The sequence below is a fragment of the Schistocerca gregaria genome, unplaced genomic scaffold (genome assembly GCF_023897955.1).
Source record: "Schistocerca gregaria isolate iqSchGreg1 unplaced genomic scaffold, iqSchGreg1.2 ptg000246l, whole genome shotgun sequence".
NCBI lineage: Eukaryota > Metazoa > Arthropoda > Insecta > Orthoptera > Acrididae > Schistocerca > Schistocerca gregaria.
Window position 1 is genome coordinate 2,847,367 of NW_026061755.1, and position 25,706 is coordinate 2,873,072.

Sequence of the window (25,706 nt, forward strand, 5' to 3'; positions counted from 1 at the left end):
CTAAATAACGAAAAGTGTGAGATGATCCACATGAGTTCCAAAAGAAATCCGTTGGAATTCGATTACTCGATAAATAGTACAATTCTCAAGGCTGTCAATTCAACTAAGTACCTGGGTGTTAAAATTACGAACAACTTCAGTTGGAAGGACCACATAGATAATATTGTCGGGAAGGCGAGCCAAAGGTTGCGTTTCATTGGCAGGACACTTAGAAGATGCAACAAGTCCACTAAAGAGACAGCTTACACTACACTCGTTCGTCCTCTGTTAGAATATTGCTGCGCGGTGTGGGATCCTTACCAGGTGGGATTGACGGAGGACATCGAGAGGGTGCAAAGAAGGGCAGCTCGTTTTGTATTATCGCGTTATAGGGGAGAGAGTGTGGCAGATATGATACACGAGTTGGGATGGAAGTCATTACAGCATAGACGTTTTTCGTCGCGGCGAGAGCTTTTTACGAAATTTCAGTCACCAACTTTCTCTTCCAAATGCGAAAATATTTTGTTGAGCCCAACCTACATAGGAAGGAATGATCATCAAAATAAAATAAGAGAAATCAGAGCTCGAACAGAAAGGTTTAGGTGTTCGTTTTTCCCGCTCGCTGTTCGGGAGAGGAATAGTAGAGAGATAGTATGATTGTGGTTCGATGAACCCTCTGCCAAGCACTTGGATGTGAATTGCGGAGTAGTCATGTAGATGTAGATGTAGAACAACAAAATGAACAGATTGAAGAATCAAGAATTGTGACACAATCTTATAATAAAAGACTGCAAACTCAAGCCAGCCACGAAAATGTGACACTACAAGAAATGTGAATGAGGACAAGTAAACAGTACAACCTAACAAATGAAGCATTGCAGTACAACCTGACAAAAGAATGAAACAGACAAAAATACATCATAATCGGAAAAATGGAAAAAATCTACCAATTCTGTTTTGCAAAAGAATTCAATTGAGAAACACCAGGATTCTGTGACATGAATGGAAAAATTTGATTACTACCGCATGAAGCATCAAGCATCTCCTTAGTAACTTTTATAATACATGACCGGGGAAACTCCAGAATCACAACACTTTCTTCAAAATATAAAAGCATACAATACCTGCTTTCAAATGACTTCTTTCAGTGTCACTTCAGTCAACACTAACTGGAATTAAATCGATTACGTTAATTTCTGCAAGTATATTTAACTAGAAACGGAGAGACATAAATTGATCAACAATGCACAAATGTCTGTGGATTGAGACAAGTAGTAGTCCAAGGTGTACAGGGGATCTAACACAAATACAATCAATTGATTCACACATTCAAATCAGCACTAGACTGTATGACTTAAGATGAATATAAAGCCACTGGAGCCAATAAAACATCACCTGGGGAACACTAACATTGATTTAATGCACCTCAGATAGATAAAGTTGCCATCATAATTGTGGACAATGAAAATACGAGCTGTGATATAATTGTACAATTAAGAAGAGAAGGACTATACATACAAACCGTTCATATAATGCCCTCCACCACCCATTAATATTTATGCACGAAGTAGGCAGATATAATTTTAATGTGAAACAAATCCAACCTGAAATAGGCTTCGAAACAAACAAAAAAGTCACTTCCAAGGAGTTCTATGCTTACCGTTTAATGATCAGAGACAATGAAACATACAATCACATTGTCAACATTTGCCATTTATTCCAACAATTACTGGTATATATGTATATAAAAAAAAGAAGCAGAACAGATGCTTTACATAAGACTGAATCAGAAGACACTACATACCGAGAATAAATCCACCTTCAAGACAGAATCATAAATGACTGAATCATTGACAACATTGGAACACTGGTAATCTTACCCTAATCATACATAGGAAGTCCGACACATGTGCTAATACACTCAAGATGCCATGACCTACATAAGAAAATATGGACAATGTGACTTTTACATAACATGTATAGGCAGCCCATCGTGGCCAGAAATCAAAGAACAACTACAAAACAGACAAGCCCCCATGCAGTGACACACCATAATAGCCAGAGTTTACTGACAAAAACAAGTAACATTCATGGAAGTCATCATAAAATACAAAATTTTGGAACCATTAGATGCTGGACGTACACAACTGAAAGGTAAAAACAAGGACTGCCTCACTCACACAATCTCATATGGCTACACGATGGAATCCATCCCACGTATTTCGACAAAATCATCCAAGCTGAGTTTCCCAATCCACAAGAAGATCCAAAACTGTACAATATAGTGAAAAACACGATTCACGGACTGAGCGAGCCACTAAACCCCAATTCATCACCTATGAGTGATGGAAAATGTACAAAAAAAATACCCAAAACCATATTTGACGAACACAAAAACCGGAGATGATGGCTATACCAAATACAGAAGATGATCATCCAAAAATGGTGCCTTCACAACAAAAATATTAATACAAGGCAGTGAACTGGAACTAGACAGTCAATTGGTAGCACCATATAACACATTACTTTGCAAAATGTGCCAAGCACATGTGAACACAGGATACTGCAATTCAGTGAAACCCATCAAATATGTCTGTAAGGAGGAGAACAAAGACAGTGACATGTCAGTAACTCAAACAGCCAAAGACAGTGAACAACAAAACAGAAACAACAAGATCTTCCAGTAGCAAATGGAAAGATACATAAACAGTAATGAAGGAGCATAGCGGCTCTTCAGTTTACCCATACACAAATGTGAACCAACTGTGCAACATCTAAAAGTATATTTGAAGAATAGACAGAGAGTTTACCTCACAAAAGACAGCACCAGAAAAATTGCTAGTGAACCACCTCAGAACACAACATTAACAGCCAAAAGGATCCATTTGCGGAAACTTTACTACGAGGGTTGGAACTTAAATAGTGGTAACTATTTATTTACAACTGATACAAAAGAGTTACATGTTTGCACCTGTTACTGCCCTTCAAAGTAGTCACCAGTATTGTGTAGAACCTATTGCCAGTGATGTGGAAGGTGAAGTATACCGTTAGCAGAGCCTGTTCTGTTGAGGTGCAAATGGAGTGGTCTACTGCCTGTCGAATCCCTGGAACAGTTCTGAAGTGAATGCCACGAAGTGGTTCTTTCAACTTCGGAATTAAATCAAAGCCACAAGGACTGAAGTCTGGGGAGTATGGTGGATGGTACAGTACTTCCCAGTTCCATCGACTGAACAGAGCAGCCACAGCTTGCGCTGTATGTGCCCGTGCATTGTTGTGCAAAATGATTAGTGGGTTGTGCAGAAAGTTTCACTGCTTCTTTCGCACAGCTGGTTGCAGATGATGCTACAAAAATTTGCATTGACGGTCTGCTGTGGAGGAACATAATGCATTAGGACAACACCATCACAGTCATACACGAAAATCACCATAACTTTCACCACACTGGGGCTCTGACGCACTTTCGTCATTCGCGCCGACCTATAAAGACGCCATTCATTGGATTGGTGTTTCAGTTTTGGCTCGTACAATGTGGCCCACATCTCAACCAGTGTTAGATATGGCATAAGAAAGCCTCTCCCCTCCATGCTCATAGCATTCCAAGTGCATCTGAACAGCGATGTAACACATCCACTTCTGCATTTCCGTCAAGTCATGTGGAACCCATTGTGATGAGATTTTTCACATGCCCAGGCATTCCTTCAGGATGTGAAGCACAGTCACATGCACTAATTTGGTTTCGTTGGCGTGCTCACAAATCGTACGGCGCCGATCACTGTCCAGTAACGTGGCAACAGCACGCACGTCTTCTTCAGATATGCTCGGACAACCTGCCCGATGCACATCTGCCACAGTTTGCAGACCTTCATTGAAGGCTTTACCCAACATGCCAGCCACTGTTCTGTACGGCAATGCCGATTCCCGGCACACCTCTTGAGGACCTTGATGACACTGTTGTGCTGTACGAACTCTGGCACATCTAATCTTGATCCAACTCTTGTTCCTGTTTAGAAAACATAGTGACACCATTACATTAGACTGCTTACACACAAGTGACTGTGTTTCCCTCGATTACCAAATCCGAAAAGCTCATCCTGAACCGTACGTCGAATTTAACAATGACATTTTCAATCAAACACTCATTTGCCTAGAAGATAAATGTTTAGCAATAAACAACCAGATCTTAGTAAAACTTGGGATGCATGCATCATGAAGATATGATATCGGTGTACCAAACTTTGAAATTACAAAGGAAAAAGGCTACAATGTCAATGAATTACTTAAATACATTGCTCACAAGTATCCACTCCTCAATAACAATCGAAGGGAAATTTACAATGCTGTCCTGGATCAAATTGAAAACAACACTCATGGAATTGTTTATTTGGCACCAGGAAAACATTTTTAATAAATATATATCCGGCAGAAGTACGTGCTAAACAACATATCGCACTCGCACTAGCATCATCCCGCGTTGCAGCTGAGGAGGATGAACTGTCCACCACTGCTGGATATAGCCGAAGAACAATTCCCGAACTGTAAAATCTCAAGAGCATTTGGACAGGATGAGCTGCTAAAGCAAGCTACAATAAAAGTATCTTCTGGGACGTATGCAGAATGGCATATAAAAAATCATTCAATGTCATGGACAGAACATTACAAGACTTGCAAGGAAACTCTGAAATGATGGTAGGAGCTCTACACATACTCTCATGAGATTTTTGACAAACACTTCCAGTTATTCCCAATTCGACACCAACATATGAGATCAATGCATGCTTTACAAAATCACATCTCTGGCCACACATACAAGTACTGCAACTAACAAAAAATATGAGAGCTGAACAATTGAAATATGGAACAGCAGCACATTTTGTTCAACATCTTTTACTAACAGACAAAGGCACAAATCCTACTGACCAGACGACTGGTCTCAATGCGTGCAACAATGATTTTTGCAACATAAACACTGCTTAAAACGAACACATCAACCATACTGAGCCAAACATTTTTCACAACTATATCAATATGCACTGATCTGGACTGGCTATTTGAATGGGCAATGTTGGCAACTAAAAATAATATTGCTGATATTTTCAACTTTAATATTCAAATGAAAATTCCAGTCAAAGAGAGAATATACAAATCGATCAGCACAATGGTAAACATTGCATAAAGTGTGAACTTCTCAACAGAATTGTTAATCTCTTTGTAAGTATATAATGCAACATATTATTATTATTATTATTATTATTATTATTATTATTATTTTCTTTCTTTTCTTTTCTCCCTCATTCTTTTCATATATAAGTGCTAGTGGGTGGACATACTGCGAGTTCCGTCAAGATAAAAAAAAAGTGTATTCCAATTGTACATTAAAAGGTGTTATCAAGATAGCAAACGTTATTCGCACAATCACATTCTGTTTGTTATTCCATGTCGCACCGAGAATCCTGAAATCAAGAGGATCGAAGCAGACCAGAAGAATTCGCATGAGCAGAGGAGGAGCAATCTGGAACCAGTATTGTCACACCAATCTCCATGCACAATAGCAGTAACAAGAAAAGGATGTATGTAAATTTACGAATGTTAAATGCTGAATACATGTATTGAATATTGAAGGTCTGTTTATATTAGTGCCAGTTAAATTTAACTCAGGATACGTATACCTTCCAATTTCTTTCAAACATTCTTTCAAATTTTCCCTTTTAATTATTTAAGCAGCAAATTTTTATTCAGTTTTCCAACCCCTTCCGCCCCTATTCAAGTACCAGGAATGCTATTTCACTTCCTTTGACTTAAAACTGGATCTCCGATCATACTACTCAGAAATCTCAGCACACCAAAAGTATGTAATGGAACAAAAATGAATGTCAAACAGCTATCAAATAACCTCATTGAAGCTGAGCTTATGATTGGAAGTGTGCAAAGTCCTTTGTACTTTGCAACTATTTATCACCGGAATACCACTGATCTCTAATGAACTGCCATTCTAATTTAATGGACTGAAATTTCCAATCAAATTAGCCTACAGTTTCACAATGAACAAAGTGCAAGGACAAGCACTCAAATTTGCGACATCAACGTCAAAGACTCCTGCTTCTCTCACAGTCAACTATACATAGCTTGATCTTGAGTAGGAAATTTGAAAAATTTGTACATAACAATTTGTAGATAACAAAATGAAAAATGCTGTTTATAAACGAGTATTGTAAATACTTAGAATATGTTTTCAATAAAACTATTTTTTACCTCGCATACTTTGAAGTTTATCCTTTTATTCCAACTACCACACAATTTCATATCAACTCTCTGGGAAAAGCCATGTACCCCAGCTAGTTATTATATGATCTACAATAGATCTATATCCTCTTGCTGACCTGGTAAATTTGTGTCTCTTTCTTCCCAAAGAACTTATTTGTAATTTTTAAAATGATTAAAGGTAGCAAAATGTCCTGAGTGTTCTTCTGTTTTCATTACATACATTTTCTTGTAATGTGCCTACTATTTTTGGATTTGTCATTTTTCCTTCTTCTGGGGCATAAGTTGGCATTATTCTTATTCCTCTTGGGCTTTTGCTTTTACGAGGGTAATCCCAAAAGTAAGGTCTCCTATTTTTCTATAAGTACGTACACCTGTTTTTTCTTTTTTTTTTTTTTTTTTTTTCTAAAATGGTTTGCATCAGTTTACAGCTTGAACATTTAGCTATTTTTTGGCATAATCACCATTTCTGTCGATGCATTTTTGTAGACGCTGCGGCAGTTTTTGTATGCCCATGTCATACCAGCTCGCTGCCATGCTGTTCAGAAAGTTATGAACCTTTTCTTTCACCTGGTCGTCGGAGCTGAATCGCTTTCCAGCCAAATGTTCTTTTAACCTATGGAACAGGGTGCCAAGTCAGGACTATAGTGTAGGTTGGTGATTATGTTCCATTGAAACTGTTGCAGAAAGCAACAGTTTGCTGAGCGATGTGTGGGTGAGCGTTGTCATGGAGAATGTGTACGCCCTTGCTCAACATTCCTCTTCTCCAGTTCTGAATTGTCCGTTTGAGTTTTTTCAGTCTCACAATACCTGTCAGCGTTAATTGTGGTCCCAGTGATTCAGCTCCGAGGACAAGGTGAAAAAAGAGGTTCAAAACTTTCTGAACAGCATGCCAGCAAGCTGGTATGACACAGGCATACAAAAACTGCGACAGCGTCTACAAAAATGCATCGACAGAAATGGTGATTGTGTCAAAAAATAGCTAAATGTTAAAGCTGTAAACTGATGCAAACCATTTTAGAAAAAAAAAACAGGTGTACATACCTATAGAAAAATAGGAAGCCTTACTTTTGGGATTACCCTCGTATTAGTTTTGAATTATTCATCCATGGAGTAATGAAAAAAGACAGAACCAAAACTGCAATAAATTAAAATGTCACGCTCGCTGCTAAAGTACTACCACATGAACAATGAGCAGATAGTAAGCAATAAACTGTTTTCCTTTCATTAGTCTGTGAGGCTCTCAGTTGGAGAGGGTTTGGAATTTATGTTTTAAGTTTTTGGAAGTTGCTAAGTGCTCTCATTCTTAAATACTGAACAAATATAACACGAGTAGTTTGTGCATCATTACGTGCCTCGAGGCATATGCATACTGAGTCGCAGAAAGGCACAACAAAATGACTGCTATACATTAGAGGTTTTGGCCAAAGGCCTTCTCCTAAATTAGAAAATACACACACTTTCACAAAAGCTCAGCTCTCCACCCACACACCTCACATCTTCTCTTTGATCTTGTGTTTTTATGTTGGTTTTGGCCAAACGCTCAAATGGGTAGCAGTCTTTTTGTTGTACCTGTCTGCTCCTCAATGTCTCCTCTATATGGCAAGTAGCACACTATCCTCGATATAATACTGTCATTATTTGATCCTGGACTTTCCACTGTTCAGTTTCTAACTTTGATACTTGTATTATTGTCTTAAACCTTTAATATAAGATTATACCTCTTAATGCCAAGCTTATAACAGCATTTGAATTTTTTTTAATTCTGTCAATAAGTGTATGAAATACTGAAAACAAAATCTCTGTTGCTCCTCCAAACCATCAGTCAGACAACCTGCAACTGGGACCTGGTGACCATTTTAGCCACTTAGTAACATAAACAAGCCCTAAAATGTTACTCAACATGTGTTTACACAATGATAGATGGCTCTTTTATACTTTCAGTGCAAACTGAAAGATTTCAGAGTATGAGTCAAATATCTTGTAGCTCTAGTGTAGAAGTCTGCTGATTTCAATTTATGTTAGTAATGAGTTCCATTGAAATTTCAGTCTCATGCTTTGGCATGTTAATCACCAATATTGAGTGAACCTAAACTGAGCCCATCTGAGAAAACCATCTGTCACTACAACTGTGGTGACAGGCCGGTACACGAACCCATACTTCCTGCTTATAATGAGCAGACACAGTAACTATCATGCAACCTGAGCACTTTTTCATAAGTTTGTATGGGTTTTTTTCAGAGGTGAAACTGTTAATGGCACTCTGGCACACTCAGTAACAGACTCTGCATCATGGTTCATGAACTGCAAGAAAGACTGAAATAGGAGAAAAAGAAAAGGGGATGGAGGGGGGGGGGGGGGGGCGGATGGCAAGGCTCCTGACATCAAAAGGTGGCAATTACGAAAATAAATATGGTTTCATCCTTCTCCATCTACATCTACATCCATACTCTGAAAACCATGGTAAGGTGCACGACAGAGGATATATCCCACTGTACCAGTTATTAGGTCTTCTTCCCGTTCCATTCACATACGGAGAGGAGAAAGAATGATTGTTTGAATGCCTCTGTATGTGCAGTAATTATTCTAATCCTATCCTCACAATCCCTATGTGAGTGATGTGTAAGGGATTGTAGTATTCCTTAGCAGTGCATAAATGTATTAATGTCATTGCCTCTCCACATTTCTAATATACTGTTGTTGTTGTTGTTGTCTTTGTTGAGGTCTTCTTCAGAAGACTGGTTTGATACAAAAAACATGCTAGTCTATCCAGTGCATAACTACGGCTACCTACATCCATCTGAACCCTCTTACTGTATTCAAGCCCTGGTCTCCCTCTACAACCCCATGCCTCCACACTTCCTTTGTTCCCAAATTATTGTTGCCTCAGAATGTGCCCTATCAACTGATCCCTTCTTTTAGTCAAGCTGTCCTAAAAATTTCTTTTTTCCCCAATTTGATTCTGTACCTCTCTGTCAGTTACTCGATTTATCCATTTAATATTCAACTCTCTTCTATAGCAACACATTTCGAAAGCATCTATTCTCTCCTTGTTGAAATACTTATCATCCTCATTTCGCTTCTGTAAAAGGCTATGCCTCATACAAACACCATATGAAAAGACTTCCTACATTTAATAAATTTATATTTGACACTAAGAGGTTAAAATGTCAGTAAAACCAGCAAATTAGCTCAATGTTTTTCACCAGATGATCAACAGTTCATGTCGTGACCTCCACACTCTCCCAATCTCACTCCATGTGGTACTTTTGTCTGGTATTACATGAAAGATTAAGTGTTTATGCCAAAAGAAAAAAAAATGGGTTTTTCTATGTGTGCAAAGCTGTGTGATGAGACGTCAAATAATAAAGCTGCAGCAAATCTGTAAAATAGTTTCAATCATTTCTACCACCCTTAAGCTGTCGGCACACGGACCGTACATCCGAACATTGAGCGTTGAGCATACCGAGTTTCTGAAGTCATAGTGTGGAATAGCACGTTCGGGAGTCTTTCCGAACTTGCAGAGCAATATCTGGCATGCCAGATATTCTGGGCGTGCGTCTGAGCGTTGACCAATGAGATGGCACAACGCCACCTACGTCAAACGCACGCCGTCTCCCTTCAGTACAGAGTTGTGAGGCGCCATATTGACATTCATTTCAATCCTACATGTATATATGCCGTTTCTGAGCCCCAGAAAATTGAAAATCACTGGAAAACCTGTTATTAACTGTGTGATTAGTTCTGATAAAATAGTGAGAAACATCATATTCATCGCATAAGAATTATTGTAACTTGCGTATTATGAGAGTAGGCAGTGACACACTGAAGCTCCACCCAAAACGCACTGTTCTTGGTACAATTTGTTATGATTAAATTTCAATTAGTAAAATATCTACGATTAAGGTTTTCAATAAGGGGTAACATAATATGATTAGATACATGCAATCTGTTGTTGGCTTAGCATAATGAGTAGTGTCACTGTCCTATATTGAGATGTTTGTTGGGGCAGTGGTTCACGTCTAGACACTCTGAAGCATCCCCAACTCTCTTGTGGTTCCCTTTTAAGGTACTCCACGTCGACGTCTGCCCGTAGATACGTATCGTCAGTAGGTTTTCCGGCTTTACTTCCCAACGTGACAGCAACAACTCTCCGATGAGGTGCGGGCCTTGTGTTTTGCTATTACTCCAAGACTTGTAAATATCGCTTTTATTTAGTAATTTGCCCGGCCAAAACTCTCCCCTTTTATGATTAAGACAGCCTGTGCCATCTTTCGGAGGGAGTGGGGACGTCAAACAGTCACATAAGTTCATATTAAGCAGTCCGTAAAATACGTAAACATTCACTTCAGTTTGCGTGTTAGTTAATGCCTACGCTTTCCACTAGATGGCGCTGACTTACTGCTGAATAGCTTTGGTTCTGTAAAACCTTCACTGATTAGTACTAGGTAAATGAAATAAGTCCAAGACTCTCGTATTTCACCTTCACTCTATATCCAAGGATTAGGATGGTGATGGATGATGGTCTATTTAAAAGGTTCCTAGCCTGGAGGAATCTAAATAGTCCGCAAATGCTGATATGCACACGCTGTACGCCCAGATTCGCAACTAACGGCACACGACACTTTCAAAAGTCCACACATTAATATCTGAATACCGGTACCCTGTAATAGACCAAGATGCAACATCTGTCCCATACATTCTCCCACCACCACCTACTCCAGTCCAGTCACTTGCATCATCTATCCCACCAAAGGCAGGGCTACTTGTGAAATCAGTTACGGTATCTAGAAGTTAAGCTGAAACCACTGTGCCACATTCTAAGTGGACACGGCAACCGACACGGTGTCTGTCCACATAAATGGCTAGCAACAAACTGTGACCGAGAAACAACAGGACCATCCTGTTGCTGGGTACACTACCCTACATGATATTCTTCATTTCAATTACTGCTTCACAGCCCGTGCCATCTGGAACCTTCCCACAAACGGGGAACTCTTCCTGCAATATATCATATGTTCCCTTAACCCTCCCAGCCTCAACCTTCGATAGTCGTCGTCCTTACCCGTCGAGTCCCTTCCCTGTTCCCATTTCAGCACTACACAGTCCTCTGTTCCATCCTTTTCCGCTACCCATCTCTCTCTTCGTGACTGCACCTAGCTGTCCTGCCCTCTCTGCAGCATGCTCCCACAGCAGCACTTCAGTGTCCCCCAGCCCTACCCAGCTATCCCTCCCCTTCCCCACCCCGGCCTCCTCCTTACCCCCTTGCCTCTCTTGACATGCACTGCTGCTCGTATCCGGCTTCAAATCGCAGAGACTTTGGTCGTGTGTGTGTGTGTGTATGTGTGTGTGTATTTTTCAGCAAAGGCCCGATTCTTTTAATTCATACAAGTTCCATTTCCTTAAGATCATATCTTTCAGAAAATTTTTCAGTTTTCAAATGCAGTTCAGTATCAATAAAGTATCGTGCAAGTGCATATTTTCCTTGGAAAGGTTTCACAGCTCAAAACCTGATTACTGAATCTGTCTTACTATTCCATAAATTTCTGAAACCTACAAATGTCTCCCGGTCTTCCACATACACAACGTTCTTTCACAATTTTAAAAACAAGTGTTAATAACAGTTTGATTTTGTTCAGTACCTATTGTACCATGTGGCTTTCCCCTTCTTTCATTTCTCCCAGTAATTCTTTTCCTTCTTGTCCAGTCCAATCATAGTTAAATTTGCATCTCCTTACACACACACACACACACACACACACACACACACACACACACACACACACGTGATCACTGTGCTGCAAATAGTAGCTCACCTTCTCACTCATTATTATTCATACTCCTGTACTGACCTGACCAGAAGTACTGTTCTTCCTGCCACTTCACTTCACTTCTTACCAGTATATCTAAATTCAACATGTCCCGCTCATTTTGCATTCTCTAACTTACCTACCCAAGTAAGAGATCTGACATTCTACACTCTAACCCACAGAGTGCCAGTTTTGTTTCTCGTGATGACAACATCCTCTCGACTAGTCCCTGTCTGGAGATCAGAATATTTTATCCATGAGGGTGCCATTATCACTGAGCTATACAGTAGAGCTGCACACATTCAGAAAATATAATAGCTATTCGTATCTCCAGTGTAGAGAGGACACATTGACTAATGTTACAAGGCCAGATCAATGACCCATCCAAGCTGTTGCCCCTTGATAGCAAAGTGTGCCAATTTCTGTAGGGTAGGCTGAGAATTATGAATTTTGAAAAAAGAAAACAGGATCTTAAAACAAAATCTTGTAAAATAGAAATACTGCAGAAGTGACTTCTGTAGGGTAGGCTGAGAATTATGAATTTCGAAAAAAGAAAACAGGATCTTAAAACAAAATCTTGTAAAATAGAAATACTGCAGAAGTGACTTAGTTACATATTTCTGCTAAGATTGAAACTACTAAAGAAATAGTTATAAATAAAGGCATAAAAATATTAAGCACTTCACATTAATAAAAATATAACACACAGTAACTCACCGTTACACTCTTTTATAAATTAGTTCTACCCTCTTATCTTTTTCTGGGCATACACATTGGAAACACAAGACAAGAACTTTTATTTATTTAAATAGGGTAGGTGCTGTTATAGACTCCAGTGATTCTTTCAGCAGCTGTTGAGTCTTCACCTCTATCGACAAGGTGGTGATGGATTACTGTTCTACCTTTCCATACATATTGCTGCTGAAGGCAGCAGCAATATGGCAGAATTTGAAGCGATTTTGACAATATGGTATATCCACAGTGCAAGAATAAAATCTATGATAATATATTCTCCGTGACTACAGTACATTATTTCAGGTTCGATCCAACTTAAAGTGGTAAAAATTCACTTACATTCCCTTTTGTTCATGGAGATAAGAATTAGTTTGCATCATAAATGGTAAAAATCACCTTTGGAAATCGCTCATGAACTGAATTATACCAGCTTGTGACAGGCCAAAGTTATGAACATGATCCTATGTAGTATTATTTTTCAGGTGCTTCCATTATATTATAAGCATCTGTATTTATATGTTCTGATGAATACAACATATGGGTACCACTTTTAATTTTGTCATGTACTATGAGAGGAAATTACATTTGATATAACATTGCACAAGGACAACTGAGTGTTACCAGTTGTGTGTGTAACATGAGATGACAAGCTTCTAAGCGAGCCCCCATAAAACTGATACAGAAAGACAAAGTTGCGACTTGGTGGCAGCAAGGTAAACATGGTGGTGCTGTGTCATATATACTAGGATAAGAAATTACATATGACGGCAAAATTAAAAGCCTGGCAGATTAAAACTGTGTGCCCGACCGAGACTTGAACTCGGGACCTTGGTCTTTCGCAGGCAAGTGCTCTACCAAAACACGACTCACGCCCGGTCTCACAGCTTTACTTCTGCCAGTATCTCGTCTCCTACCTTCCAAACTTTACAGAAAGTTACGCAAAAGGCAAAGGTCACGAGTTCGAGTCTCGGTCAGGCACAAAGTTTTAATCTGCCAGGAAGTTTCATATCAGCGCACACTCCACTGCAGAGTGAAAATCTCATTCTGGAAAATTAAAAGTGGTTAATAGTGTAGTTTGACATTTGCAAGTAAAAGTTAAACCTTTCTGTGTGTTTTCTCCTGCCTGCTTGATAAGGAGGTTTTTCATATATCTGTTTACTTTTATAGTCAAAACAATTGATTATTTCTGTTGTTATAAAAAATTTATGTAGTTTTTTATACCAATTCATCTATTTTAGATTTCTGAAGATAGAAACAATTCCAAAACGCGTTGTGTGTACTCTGAGATCAATAAAGTCATTCTTCACCTGCTGCATGACACTGATGCGACCCAATCAGCCAGCTTAATTACAGATCTATGCATATTTACAAGAGTGGTCACTAACCTGCTATGTTACTTTATGTCACATGTTTATTAATTGTTTGTTGTTGTTGTCTTCAGTCCTGAGACTGGTTTGATGCAGCTCTCCATGCTACTCTATCCTGTGCAAGCTGCTTCATCTCCCAGTACCTACTGCAACCTACATCCTTCTGAATCTGCTTAGTGTACTCATCTCTCGGTCTCCCTCTACGATTTTTACCCTCCACGCTGCCCTCCAATGCTAAATTTGTGATCCCTTGATGCCTCAAAACATGTCCTACCAACCGATCCCTTCTTCTAGTCAAGTTGTGCCACAAACTTCTCTTCTCCCCAATCCTATTCAATACCTCCTCATTAGTTACGTGATCTATCCACCTTATCTTCAGTATTCTTCTGTAGCACCACATTTCGAAAGCTTCTATTCTCTTCTTGTCCAAACTAGTTATCGTCCATGTTTCACTTCCATACATGGCTACACTCCAAACAAATACTTTCAGAAACGACTTCCTGATACCGCTCGCTCACCGATAGATCTGTACCTACAGATTGGAAAATTGCGCAGGTCGCACCAGTGTTCAAGAAGGGTAGTAGGAGTAATCCATTTAACTACAGACCTATATCATTGACGTCGGTTTGCAGTAGGGTTTTGGAGCATATACTGTATTCAAACATTATGAATCACCTCGAAGGGAACGATCTGTTGACACGTAATCAGCATGGCTTCAGAAAACATCGCTCTTGTGCAACGCAGCTAGCTCTTTATTCGCACGAAGTAATGGCCGCTATCGACAGGGGATCTCAAGTTGATTCCGTATTTCTAGATTTCCGGAAAGCTTTTGACACCGTTCCTCACAAGCGACTTCTAATCAAGCTGCGGAGCTATGGGGTATCGTCTCAGTTGTGCGACTGGATTCGTGATTTCCTGTCAGGAAGGTCGCAGTTCGTAGTAATAGACGGCAAATCATCGAGTAAAACTGAAGTGATATCAGGTGTTCCCCAGGGAAGCGTCCTGGGACCTCTACTGTTCCTGATCTATATAAATGACCTGGGTGACAATCTGAGCAGTTCTCTTAGGTTGTTCGCAGATGATGCTGTAATTTACCGTCTAGTAAGGTCATCCGAAGACCAGTATCAGCTGCAAAGCGATTTAGAAAAGATTGCTGTATGGTGTGTCAGGTGGCAGTTGACGCTAAATAACGAAAAGTGTGAGATGATCCACATGAGTTCCAAAAGAAATCCGTTGGAATTCGATTACTCGATAAATAGTACAATTCTCAAGGCTGTCAATTCAACTAAGTACCTGGGTGTTAAAATTACAAACAACTTCAGTTGGAAGGACCACATAGATAATATTGTCGGGAAGGCGAGCCAAAGGTTGCGTTTCATTGGCAGGACACTTAGAAGATGCAACAAGTCCACTAAAGAGACAGCTTACACTACACTCGTTCGTCCTCTGTTAGAATATTGCTGCGCGGTGTGGGATCCTTACCAGGTGGGATTGACGGAGGACATCGAGAGGGTGCAAAGAAGGGCAGCTCGTTTTGTATTTTCGCGTTATAGGGGAGAGAGTGTGGCAGATATGATACACGAGTTGGGATGGAAGTCATTACAGCATAGACGTTTTTCGTCGCGGCGAGACCTTTTTACGAAATTTCAGTCACCAACTTTCTCTTCCGAATGCGAAAATATTTTGTTGAGCCCAACCTACATAGGTAGGAATGATCATCAAAATAAAATAAGAGAAATCAGAGCTCGAACAGAAAGGTTTAGGTGTTCGTTTTTCCCGCTCGCTGTTCGGGAGTGGAATAGTAGAGAGATAGTATGATTGTGGTTCGATGAACCCTCTGCCAAGCACTTAAATGTGAATTGCAGAGTAGTCATGTAGATGTAGATGTAGATAGATCTATATTCGATGTTAACAAATTTCTCTTCTTCAGAAACGCTTTCCTTGCCATTGCCAGTCTACATTTTATATCCTCTCTACTTCGACCATCATCAGTTATTTTACTTCCTAAATAGCAAAACTCCTTTACTACTTTAAGTGTCTCATTTCCTAATCTAATTCCCTCAGCATCACCCGATTTAATTTGACTACATTCCATTATCCTCGTTTTCCTTTTGTTAATGTTCATCTTATATCCTCCTTTCAAGACACTGTCCATTCCGTTCAACTGCTCTTCCAAGTCCTCTGCCGTCTCTGACAGAATTACAATGTCATCGGCGAACCTCAAAGTTTTTACTTCGTCTCCATGAATTTTAATACCTACTCCAAATTTTTCTTTTGTTTCCTTTACTGCTTGCTCAATATACAGATTGAATAACATCGGGGAGAGGCTACAACCCTGTCTCACTCCTTTCCCAACCACTGCTTCCCTTTCATGCCCCTCGACTCTTATTACTGCCATCTGTTTTCTGTACAAATTATAAATAGCCTTTCGCTCCCTGTATTTTACCCCTGCCACCTTTAGAATTTGAAAAAGAGTATTCCAGTCAACATTGTCAAAAGCTTTCTCTAAGTCTACAAATGCTAGAAACATAGGTTTGCCTTTTCTTAATCTTTCTTCTAAAATAAGTCGTAAGGTCAGTATTGCCTCACGTGTTCCAACATTTCGACGGAATCCAAACTGATCCTCCCCGAGGTCTGCATCTACCAGTTTTTCCATTCGTCTGTAAAGAATTCGCGTTAGTATTTTGCAGACGTGGCTTATTAAACTGATAGTTCGGTAATTTCCACATCTGTCAGCACCTGCTTTCTTTGGGATTGGAATTATTATATTCTTCTTGAAGTCTGAGGGTATTTCGCCTGTCTCATACATCTTGCTCACCAGCTGGTAGAGTTTTGTCATGACTGGCTCTCCCAAGGCCGTCAGTAGTTCTAATGGAATGTTGTCTACTCCGGGGGCCTTGTTTCGACTCAGGTCTTTCAGTGCTCTGTCAAACTCTTCACGCAGTATCGTATCTCCCATTTCGTCTTCATCTACATCCTCTTCTATTTCCATAATATTGTCCTCAAGTACATCGCCCTTGTATAAACCTTCTATATACTCCTTCCACCTTTCTACCTTCCCTTCTTTGCTTAGAACTGGGCTGCCATCTGAGCTCTTGATATTCATACACGTGGTTCTCTTCTCTCCAAAGGTCTCTTTAATTTTCCTGTAGGCAGTATCTATCTTACCCCTAGTGAGATAAGCTTCTACATCCTTACATTTGTCCTCTAGCCATCCCTGTTTAGCCATTTTGCACTTCCTGTCGATCTCATTTTTGAGACGTCTGTATTCCTTTTTGCCTGCTTCATTTACTGCATTTTTATATTTTCTCCTTTCATCAATTAAATTCAATATTTCTTCTGTTACCCAAGGATTTCTAGCAGCCCTCGTCTTTGTACCTACTTTATCCTCTGCTGCCTTCACTACTACATCCCTCAGAGCTACCCATTCTTCTTCTACTGTATTTCTTTCCCCTATTCCTGTCAATTGTTCCCTTATGCTCTCTCTGAAACTCTGTACAACCTCTGGTTCTTTCAGTTTATCCAGGTCCCATCTCCTTAATTTCCCACATTTTTGCAGTTTCTTCAGTTTTAATCTACAGGTCATAAGCAATAGATTGTGGTCAGAGTCCACATCTGCCCCTGGAAATGTCTTACAGCTTAAAACCTGGTTCCTAAATCTCTGTCTTACCATTATATAATCTATCTGATACCTTTTAGTATCTCCAGGGTTCTTCCACGTATACAACCTTCTTTCATGATTCTTAAACCAAGTGTTAGCTATGATTAAGTTGTGCTCTGTGCAAAATTCTACTAGGCGGCTTCCTCTTTCATTTCTTAGCCCCAATCCATATTCACCTACTATATTTCCTTCTCTCCCTTTTCCTACACTCGAATTCCAGTCACCCATTACTATTAAATTTTCGTCTCCCTTTACTATCTGAATAATTTCTTTTATTTCATCGTACTTTTCTTCAATTTCTTCATCATCTGCAGAGCTAGTTGGCATATAAACTTGTACTACTGTAGTAGGTGTGGGCTTCGTATCTATCTTGGCCACAATAATGCGTTCACTATGCTGTCTGTAGTAGCTTACCCGCATTCCTATTTTCCTATTCATTATTAAACCTACTCCTGCATTACCCCTATTTGATTTTGTGTTTATAACCCTGTAGTCACCTGACCAGAAGTCTTGTTCCTCCTGCCACCGAACTTCACTAATTCCCACTATATCTAACTTTAACCTATCCATTTCCCTTTTTAAATTTTCTAACCTACCTGCCCGATTAAGGGATCTGACATTCCACGCTCCGATCCGTAGAACGCCAGTTTTCTTTCTCCTGATAACGACATCCTCCTGAGTAGTCCCCGCCCGGAGATTTATTAATTATTTATTAATTATTTATTTATTAATTATGTAAATATAAACAGAACATAAGAACTTCATTGTTACTTACTCCACTGTGCACAGGAACTGCCCAAACCCTTTCTCTTCCACATTGTACTCCAAGTCATATCCTTCTCTTTCAAACCATCCACGTAAGGTCTTCTTAGGATCATCAATATACAGATCTTCATTTGGTGCAGCAGCATAAGGGTTTTGAGAAAGATCTGTTTCTTCATCTGCATCCTCACCTACAAAAATTAAAAACAAACAAATTCATCCACAGTGCACTGTTCAACCCACAAAGACAGAGTGGCAAGAAGAGAACACTTGAAGACTTAATTTTAAAACTTTCTGGTAAAGACAATGTAGTCACACACGTGTGTTTCATTAGCTCTGACAAAATACATTTATCCAAAAGCTTAGCAAGCTTTCCACTCTTCTTCACTTTTATCCACTCTAGACCTCACCTATATGGTAAATGGTTTACCTTTATTTCTTCAAATGAAGGTAGGTGAAATGTGAAATTTTATCTCAATTCTGAAATAATATTGCATCCATTGGTAAGAAAGCCACTTAACTGGGTAAGGTGTTCCTTGTGTTTCCAAAACTGGAATAACTATTCAGCCACGGCCTTAATGTTGCAGGCACTCCAACAATAATTAGCAGGGAATGAAAAAACTCACTCATGAAGCATTTGATGAATTCCTTTTCTATCACTTTCGGCAGTAATGTATCATCATACAATGAAGTGCCAAAGAAATTGGAACACCTGCCTAACATTGTGTAGGGTGTCTGCGAGCAAGCAGAATTATCACAACATGACGTGACATGGACTCGTCCAATGTGTGAAGTAGTGCAGGAGGGAACTGACACCATGAATCCTGCAGGGCTGTCCATAGATCTGTAAGAGTACAAGGGGGTGGAGATTTCTTCTGAACAGCACATTACAAGGCATTCCAGATATACTCAATAAGGTTCATGTCTGGGGAGTTAGGTGGCCAGCAGAAGTATTTAAACTCAGAAAATTGTTCCTGGAGCCACTCTGTAGCAGTTCTGGACATGGAGGGTGTCACATTGTCCTGCTGGAATTATCCAAGTCTGTCAGACTGCACAATGGGTATGAATGGATGTAGGTGATCAGAGTGGATGCTTACGTACATGCCACCGAGTTATATCTAGATGTATCAGAGGTCCCATGTCACTCCAACTGCACATTCCCACACTATTACAAGGCCTCCACCAGCATCAACCGTCTCCTGCTGACTTGCACGGTTCATTGATTCATGAGATTGTATCCATACCCGTACACATCCATCCGCTCAATACATTTGAAACAAGACTCGTCCAACCGGGAAACATGCTTCCAGTCATCAACTGTCCAAAGTCAGTGTTAACGGGCCCAGGTGAGCCATAAAGCTTCGTGTCGTACAGTCATCGAGGGTAAATGAGTGGACCTTCAGCTCCGAAAGCCTATACTGATGATGTTTCATTGAATGGTTCGCACACTGACACTTGCTGATGGCCCAGCACTGAACTTGCAACCATTTGTGGAAGGGCTGCACTTCTGTCACACTGAACGATTCTCTTCAGTCGACAATGGTCCCATTCTTGCATGATCTTTTTCCGGCCACAGCAATGTCAGAGATTTGATGTTTCACTGGATTCCACATATTTACAGTACACTCATGAAATGATCGTACGAGGAAAATCCCCACTTCACTGCTACCTCAGAGATGCTGCGTCCCATTGCTTCTGTGCCATCTACAAAAGCATGTTCAAACTCACTTAAAATATTGGTAACCTGTCATTGTAGCAGCAGCAAACGATCTAACAACTGCGCCAGACACTTGTATTATATAAGCACTGCCGACAACAGTGCCATCTTCTGCCTGTTTACACATCTGTGTATTTGAATACGCATACCTATACCAGTTTCTTTGGTGCTTCAGTGTATAATGCCTCGCTGAGTATGTTTTCAACATTAACACTTTTCAAATGAGTTCAAGGAACCAGAACAATGTTAATGGTTTTGCTTATACTGCATGTAAAGAAGAGACTGTTGAACACACTGTTTGAAGGGTGTATACATATTTTGGAATGTGTTGCTGCTGATGTGGTAACACACCTACAGAAAGACAACATAGCTAAAGCAATGTTGAACATGATATGTCTGAAAGATGCACACAAGTAAAACGGGGGAGGGAACATGGATAGATGAAATACAGAACAGAAGCAAGTATAACAAAAGACTAATATTGAAATGCAGGTGTGGGTTTAATAATGAATACGAAAATAGGAGTGTGGGTAAGCTACTACAAACAGCATAGTGAACGCATTATTGTGGCCAAGATAGACACGAAGCCCATGTCTACTACAGCAGCACAAGTTTATTTGCCAACTAGCTCTGCAGATGATGAAGAAATTGATGAAATGTATGATGAGATAAAAGAAATTATTCAGGTACTGAAGGGAGACGAAAATTTAATAGTCATGGATGACTCGAATTCGAGAGTAGGAAATGGGAGAGAAGGAAACATAGTAGGTGAATATGGACTGGGGGTAAGAAATGAAAGAGGAAGCCGGCTGGTAGAATTTTCCACAGTGCATAACTTAATCATAGCTAACACTTGGTTCAAGAATCATAAAAGAAGGTCGTATACATGGAGGAATCCTGGAGATACTAAAAGGTATCAGATAGATTATATAATGGTAAGACAGAGATTTGGGAACCAGGTTTTAAATTGTAGCCGGCCAGTGTTGCCGAGCGGTTCTAGGCGCTTCAGTCGAGAACTGCACTGGTGCTACGGTCGCAGGTTCGAATCCTGCCTCGGGCATGGGTGTGTGTGATGTCCTCAGGTTAGTTAGGTTTAAGTAATTCTAAGTCTAGGGGACTGATGACCTCAGATGTTAAGTCCCATAGTGCTCAGAGCCACTTGAACCATTTTTTTTTTATTATTGTAACAGGGTGTATACGTGGACAATGAAAAAATATTCCCGGATTTCCCGGTTAAAAATACACTTTCTCCCGGGTGAAAACAAGCGTTTTGTTATGTGACAGTATATTTTCCGTTATCAATCCTTTGAATGGTTATGGATTTATACATAGGGGTAGAATCTCCCGGCACTTTTGAAAACGAAACTCAGGAAAATACACACGTTTTGGCAATATCTTAGATGTGCAGCAACATGTACGCTGCGTATTTTCGTACTACGAAAGTATACATTGGAATTCTACCAAATACCGCATGTTACTTTCCGAATCATTGAAATCGAGATGCGATGCGACATTGTAAGCCAGTCATAGGTCATGTCACGTGATCTCGCCAGCCGATGTCAGTGGATATTCAGAGCATAGGACACGTGATGTAGTCAACCAACAGCAACAACACTGTTGAGTAGCACAAACACAAAACAGGGAAAGTTAATAGTTTAAATTAATATACATAGTGTTGTTAACATAAAAGGAAAGTTATCACATATAATATTGGTCTCTAATGTTAATAAGCTGCAAGAGAAGCTAAGCTTTCGCATATAATGTTGATCTTTTATTCGCATGTTACACTTAGAATATATCACACGAATGTGCCAGAAAAATGTCTGATCTTAAGGGTTAGAAATTCTTCTAAATGGCTCGTCATCAAAGAGTCGATTTTTAAATGAGAGTCAAACGCTCTGTGATTTAATAAATTCGTGGTACATTCTCGCACATAATTCAACTAACGTAAAAGGATATTTACTTTGAAAGTAACTCTTTTCAAACAACCATTCGCAATATTTTCCCGCGACCTGTTAGAAATAGGTTCGTTTCAGCAGTTGCCAGAGAGCGCAAATCACAGGCGACACCGCGCTTGCCCAGCTATCATGACGTAGGAAGCCCGTATGTCACAAAACAAACAAGACATCAGAGGATACTCCAAGAGCATCGGAATTTCGTGAACCATACTAAAATGTGCACATTTAAAGTGCACATCTGTATGTCCAGATTCCCAATGAAGTAGACGTCGACCTGATATTAAGCTTTTCAGTGTGGTTTCCGGGATTTAAATTTTCTGTGAGCACCCGTACTGTATTGTATCATGTTTGTTTCTTTATTATGGCAAAATGCCATATGTGCTACAAGATGAAAACGTGCACTTGAAATACAGCGAAAAGTTGAAAATAGCCAGTACCGTGGAATTAAACATTTCGTTTGAAATACATTGACAGCCTCTGCGGAAAAAGTTTATAAAAGTCAAATTTCTTTAGCAAACAGACAAAAATAACTTCATTGTTCCGCAAGGCGATTAACGCTTGGCTGTCAGAGAAGTGGAAATAAAATCAAATCTGAAACTAATGACATATTTTAGCCTTCCGTAATTATGTGAATGCATTTTCATTCACTTGATAGCACCTGTACACAGATATCCGTTTTGTTTTCATTTGACGTGAGAGTAAACGAGGGGTAAACACGGGTCACCTAGAAACTATCCACTATAACTCAGACTGCTCTGCGCATCTGCCCCGGATCTACGATATTTGCGAACCGAGTCAATACTGAAAAAAATCGAATTTTCTAAAATATGTTCATCTTGTAACGCATATCTTTCTGCAAAATCTGAAACATAACACATATGTGTTCGAGGACATGTTAAGACATGTTATTTGGTCTTAAGTGTGCCAAAGTGCAGTGCCACGCCTCTTTATAAAGCATTACAAGCAAAAAACTTTATGTTAGGAAATAGTTTCACATTTGATTCATACGAACCAGCTTCTCAAGCATGAAATCGAAAAGTAGTATTATGAAATTTTTATATAAATTTGGCATCGTCTTATTCTTCCATAATTTGTGTGACGTCCCCGTTTCATCTCCTTCCTCCTTCTAACAAACAATCTTGTCATCACCAATTCTGTAGCTATTCCTGCCATTGTCAAAATCTGTTCGCCCATTAACTTCACTAACCCTGACACAATCATAGGTTTAGTTACCCCGCGATTATTTTCCGATTAGGCGCTATTACGTGTTCGTACAACACGTTTTCCGCTTTACTTCCAAATAGAACTGAAGCGGCTGCTAGCCGGGGGCTATACAACTGGTCCTTTCTAGTATAGCGATCTGGCCACAAATTTTCTGTCAAAATTTCATTTTCTTGGATACACCGAGAAGTACGTCATCTTTCTCACCTGTTATTCCTGTCAGTCGTTTATTTCCATTCTGGTAGTCTGGACCTATAGATTTTGCTAGTAATTATAACAACGCTGATCATTCGCAAACCCAATAAACCACATAATCAGACAGCGATTGGCATTCATCCGTTCGGCTTGACTCCGCTCAGCTCGTATAGCCGCGTCCCCTTTTGTCTGAGGAAAGTTTATTTCCAGATGCGACGAGGATTCTCCTGACAGATACATCACGCATTCAAAAATCAACTTATGATTCATTCAGAAATCAACTTAAGATGTGTTCAAAAACTAACAGGGAAGCGTTTCAAAATTATTTGAATAATCGATGGACACACGTGCGCTGGATGCTAGTCGCTTTGTCAAAGAAGTTCTTTTCATCAAGAATATGAATTTGGCGCCCCCTTTTCCCGGTAGCATCTAGCTGCTTGCTGCGACTGCTTGCACAGCCAACGGCCACATTCCTATAGAAATCTCAAACGTGACTCAACTGCGCATGCGCACGAGCCCGCTCGATACTCTCAAACGCATCTAAAGTAAACAGTTGGGACTTCCTAAAGCCTTTGACATATTTTGCTGTTGGCAGACACATTCATGAGCACTGTGTGTCGTTGTTGTATATGGGTCATTTCCTTTGCAATTTAAGTTATTTTCGTTTATTTCTCTCGTTTGTTTTTTATTGTTGAAGTATTATTCTGCAGTAGTATACTTTGATCGAGCATCGGTTCTTACCAGTGAAAATTACAAAAATTTAACTGAAAACTAAAACAATGAAAAATTCCCGGAATTCCAAAAAAATCCCGGGTTTTTCCCGGTTTTCTCCCGGATGAAAAAATTCCCGGGTTTTTCCCGGATCTCGCGGTTGTCCCGGGTCGTATACACCCTCTGTAAGACATTTCCAGGGACAGATGTGGACTCTGACCACAATCTATTGGTTATGAACTGTAGATTAAAACTGAAGAAACTGCAAAAAGGCGGGAATTTAAAGAGATGGGACCTGGATAAACTGACTAAACCAGATGTTGTACAGAGTTTAGGGAGAGCATAAGGGAACAATTGACAGGAATGGAGGAAAGAAATACAGTAGCAGAAGAATGGGTAGCCCTGAGGGATGAAGAAGTGAAGGCAGCAGAGGATCAAGTAGGTAAAAAGACGAGGGCTAGTAGAAATCCTTGGGCAACAGCAGAAATATTGTATTTCACTGATGAAAGGAGAAAATGTAAAAATGCAATAAATGAAGAAGGCAAAAAGAAATACAAACATCTCAAAAATGAGGTCGACAGGAAGTGCAAAATGGCTAAGCAGGGATGGCTAGATGACAAATGTAAGGATATAGAGTCTTATCTCACGAGGGGTAAGATAGATACTGCCTACAGGAAAATTAAAGAGACCTTTGGAGAAAAGAGAACCACTTGCATGAATATCAAGAGCTCAGATAGAAACCCAGTTCTAAGCAAAGAGGGGAAAGCAGAAATGTGGAAGGAGTATATAGAGGGTCTATACAAGGGTGACGTTCTTGAGGACAATATTATAGAAATGGAAGCGAATGCAGATGAAGATGAAATAGGAGATATCATACTGCGTGAAGAGTTTGACAGAGCACAGAGACCTAAGTCGAAACAAGGTCCCGGGAATAGACAACATCCCATTAGAACTACTGATAGCCTTGGGAGAGCCAGGTCTAACAAAACGTTAGTGAGCAAGATGTACGAGACAGGCGAAATACCCTCAGAATTCAAGAAGAATATAATAATTCCAATCCCAAAGAAAGCAGGTGTTGACAGATGTGAAAATTACTGAACTATCAGTTTAAAAGCACGGCTGCAAAATACTAACGCGAATTCTTTACAGACGAATGGAAAAACTGGTAGAAGTTGACCTCGGGGAAGATCAGTTTGGATTCCATAGAAATGTTGGAACACGTGAGGCAATACTGACCCTACAACTTACATTAGAAAATAGATTACGGAAAGGCAAACCTACATTTCTAGCATTGGTAGACTTAGAGAAAGCTTTTGACAACGTTGACTGGAA

General features: G+C 39.8%; 1 protein-coding gene across 1 annotated transcript in view; it reads right to left on the reverse strand.

Annotated features, from left to right (window-relative positions):
- Positions 1-25,706, reverse strand: part of LOC126305094 (kanadaptin-like) — a gene marked incomplete at its 5' end in the record, with an annotated part of 228,471 nt that overhangs the window by 123,679 nt on the left and 79,086 nt on the right. The window contains 1 exon segment of the mRNA XM_049992011.1: positions 18,586-18,763. Within this exon segment, the coding sequence (XP_049847968.1) occupies positions 18,586-18,763 (178 nt within the window).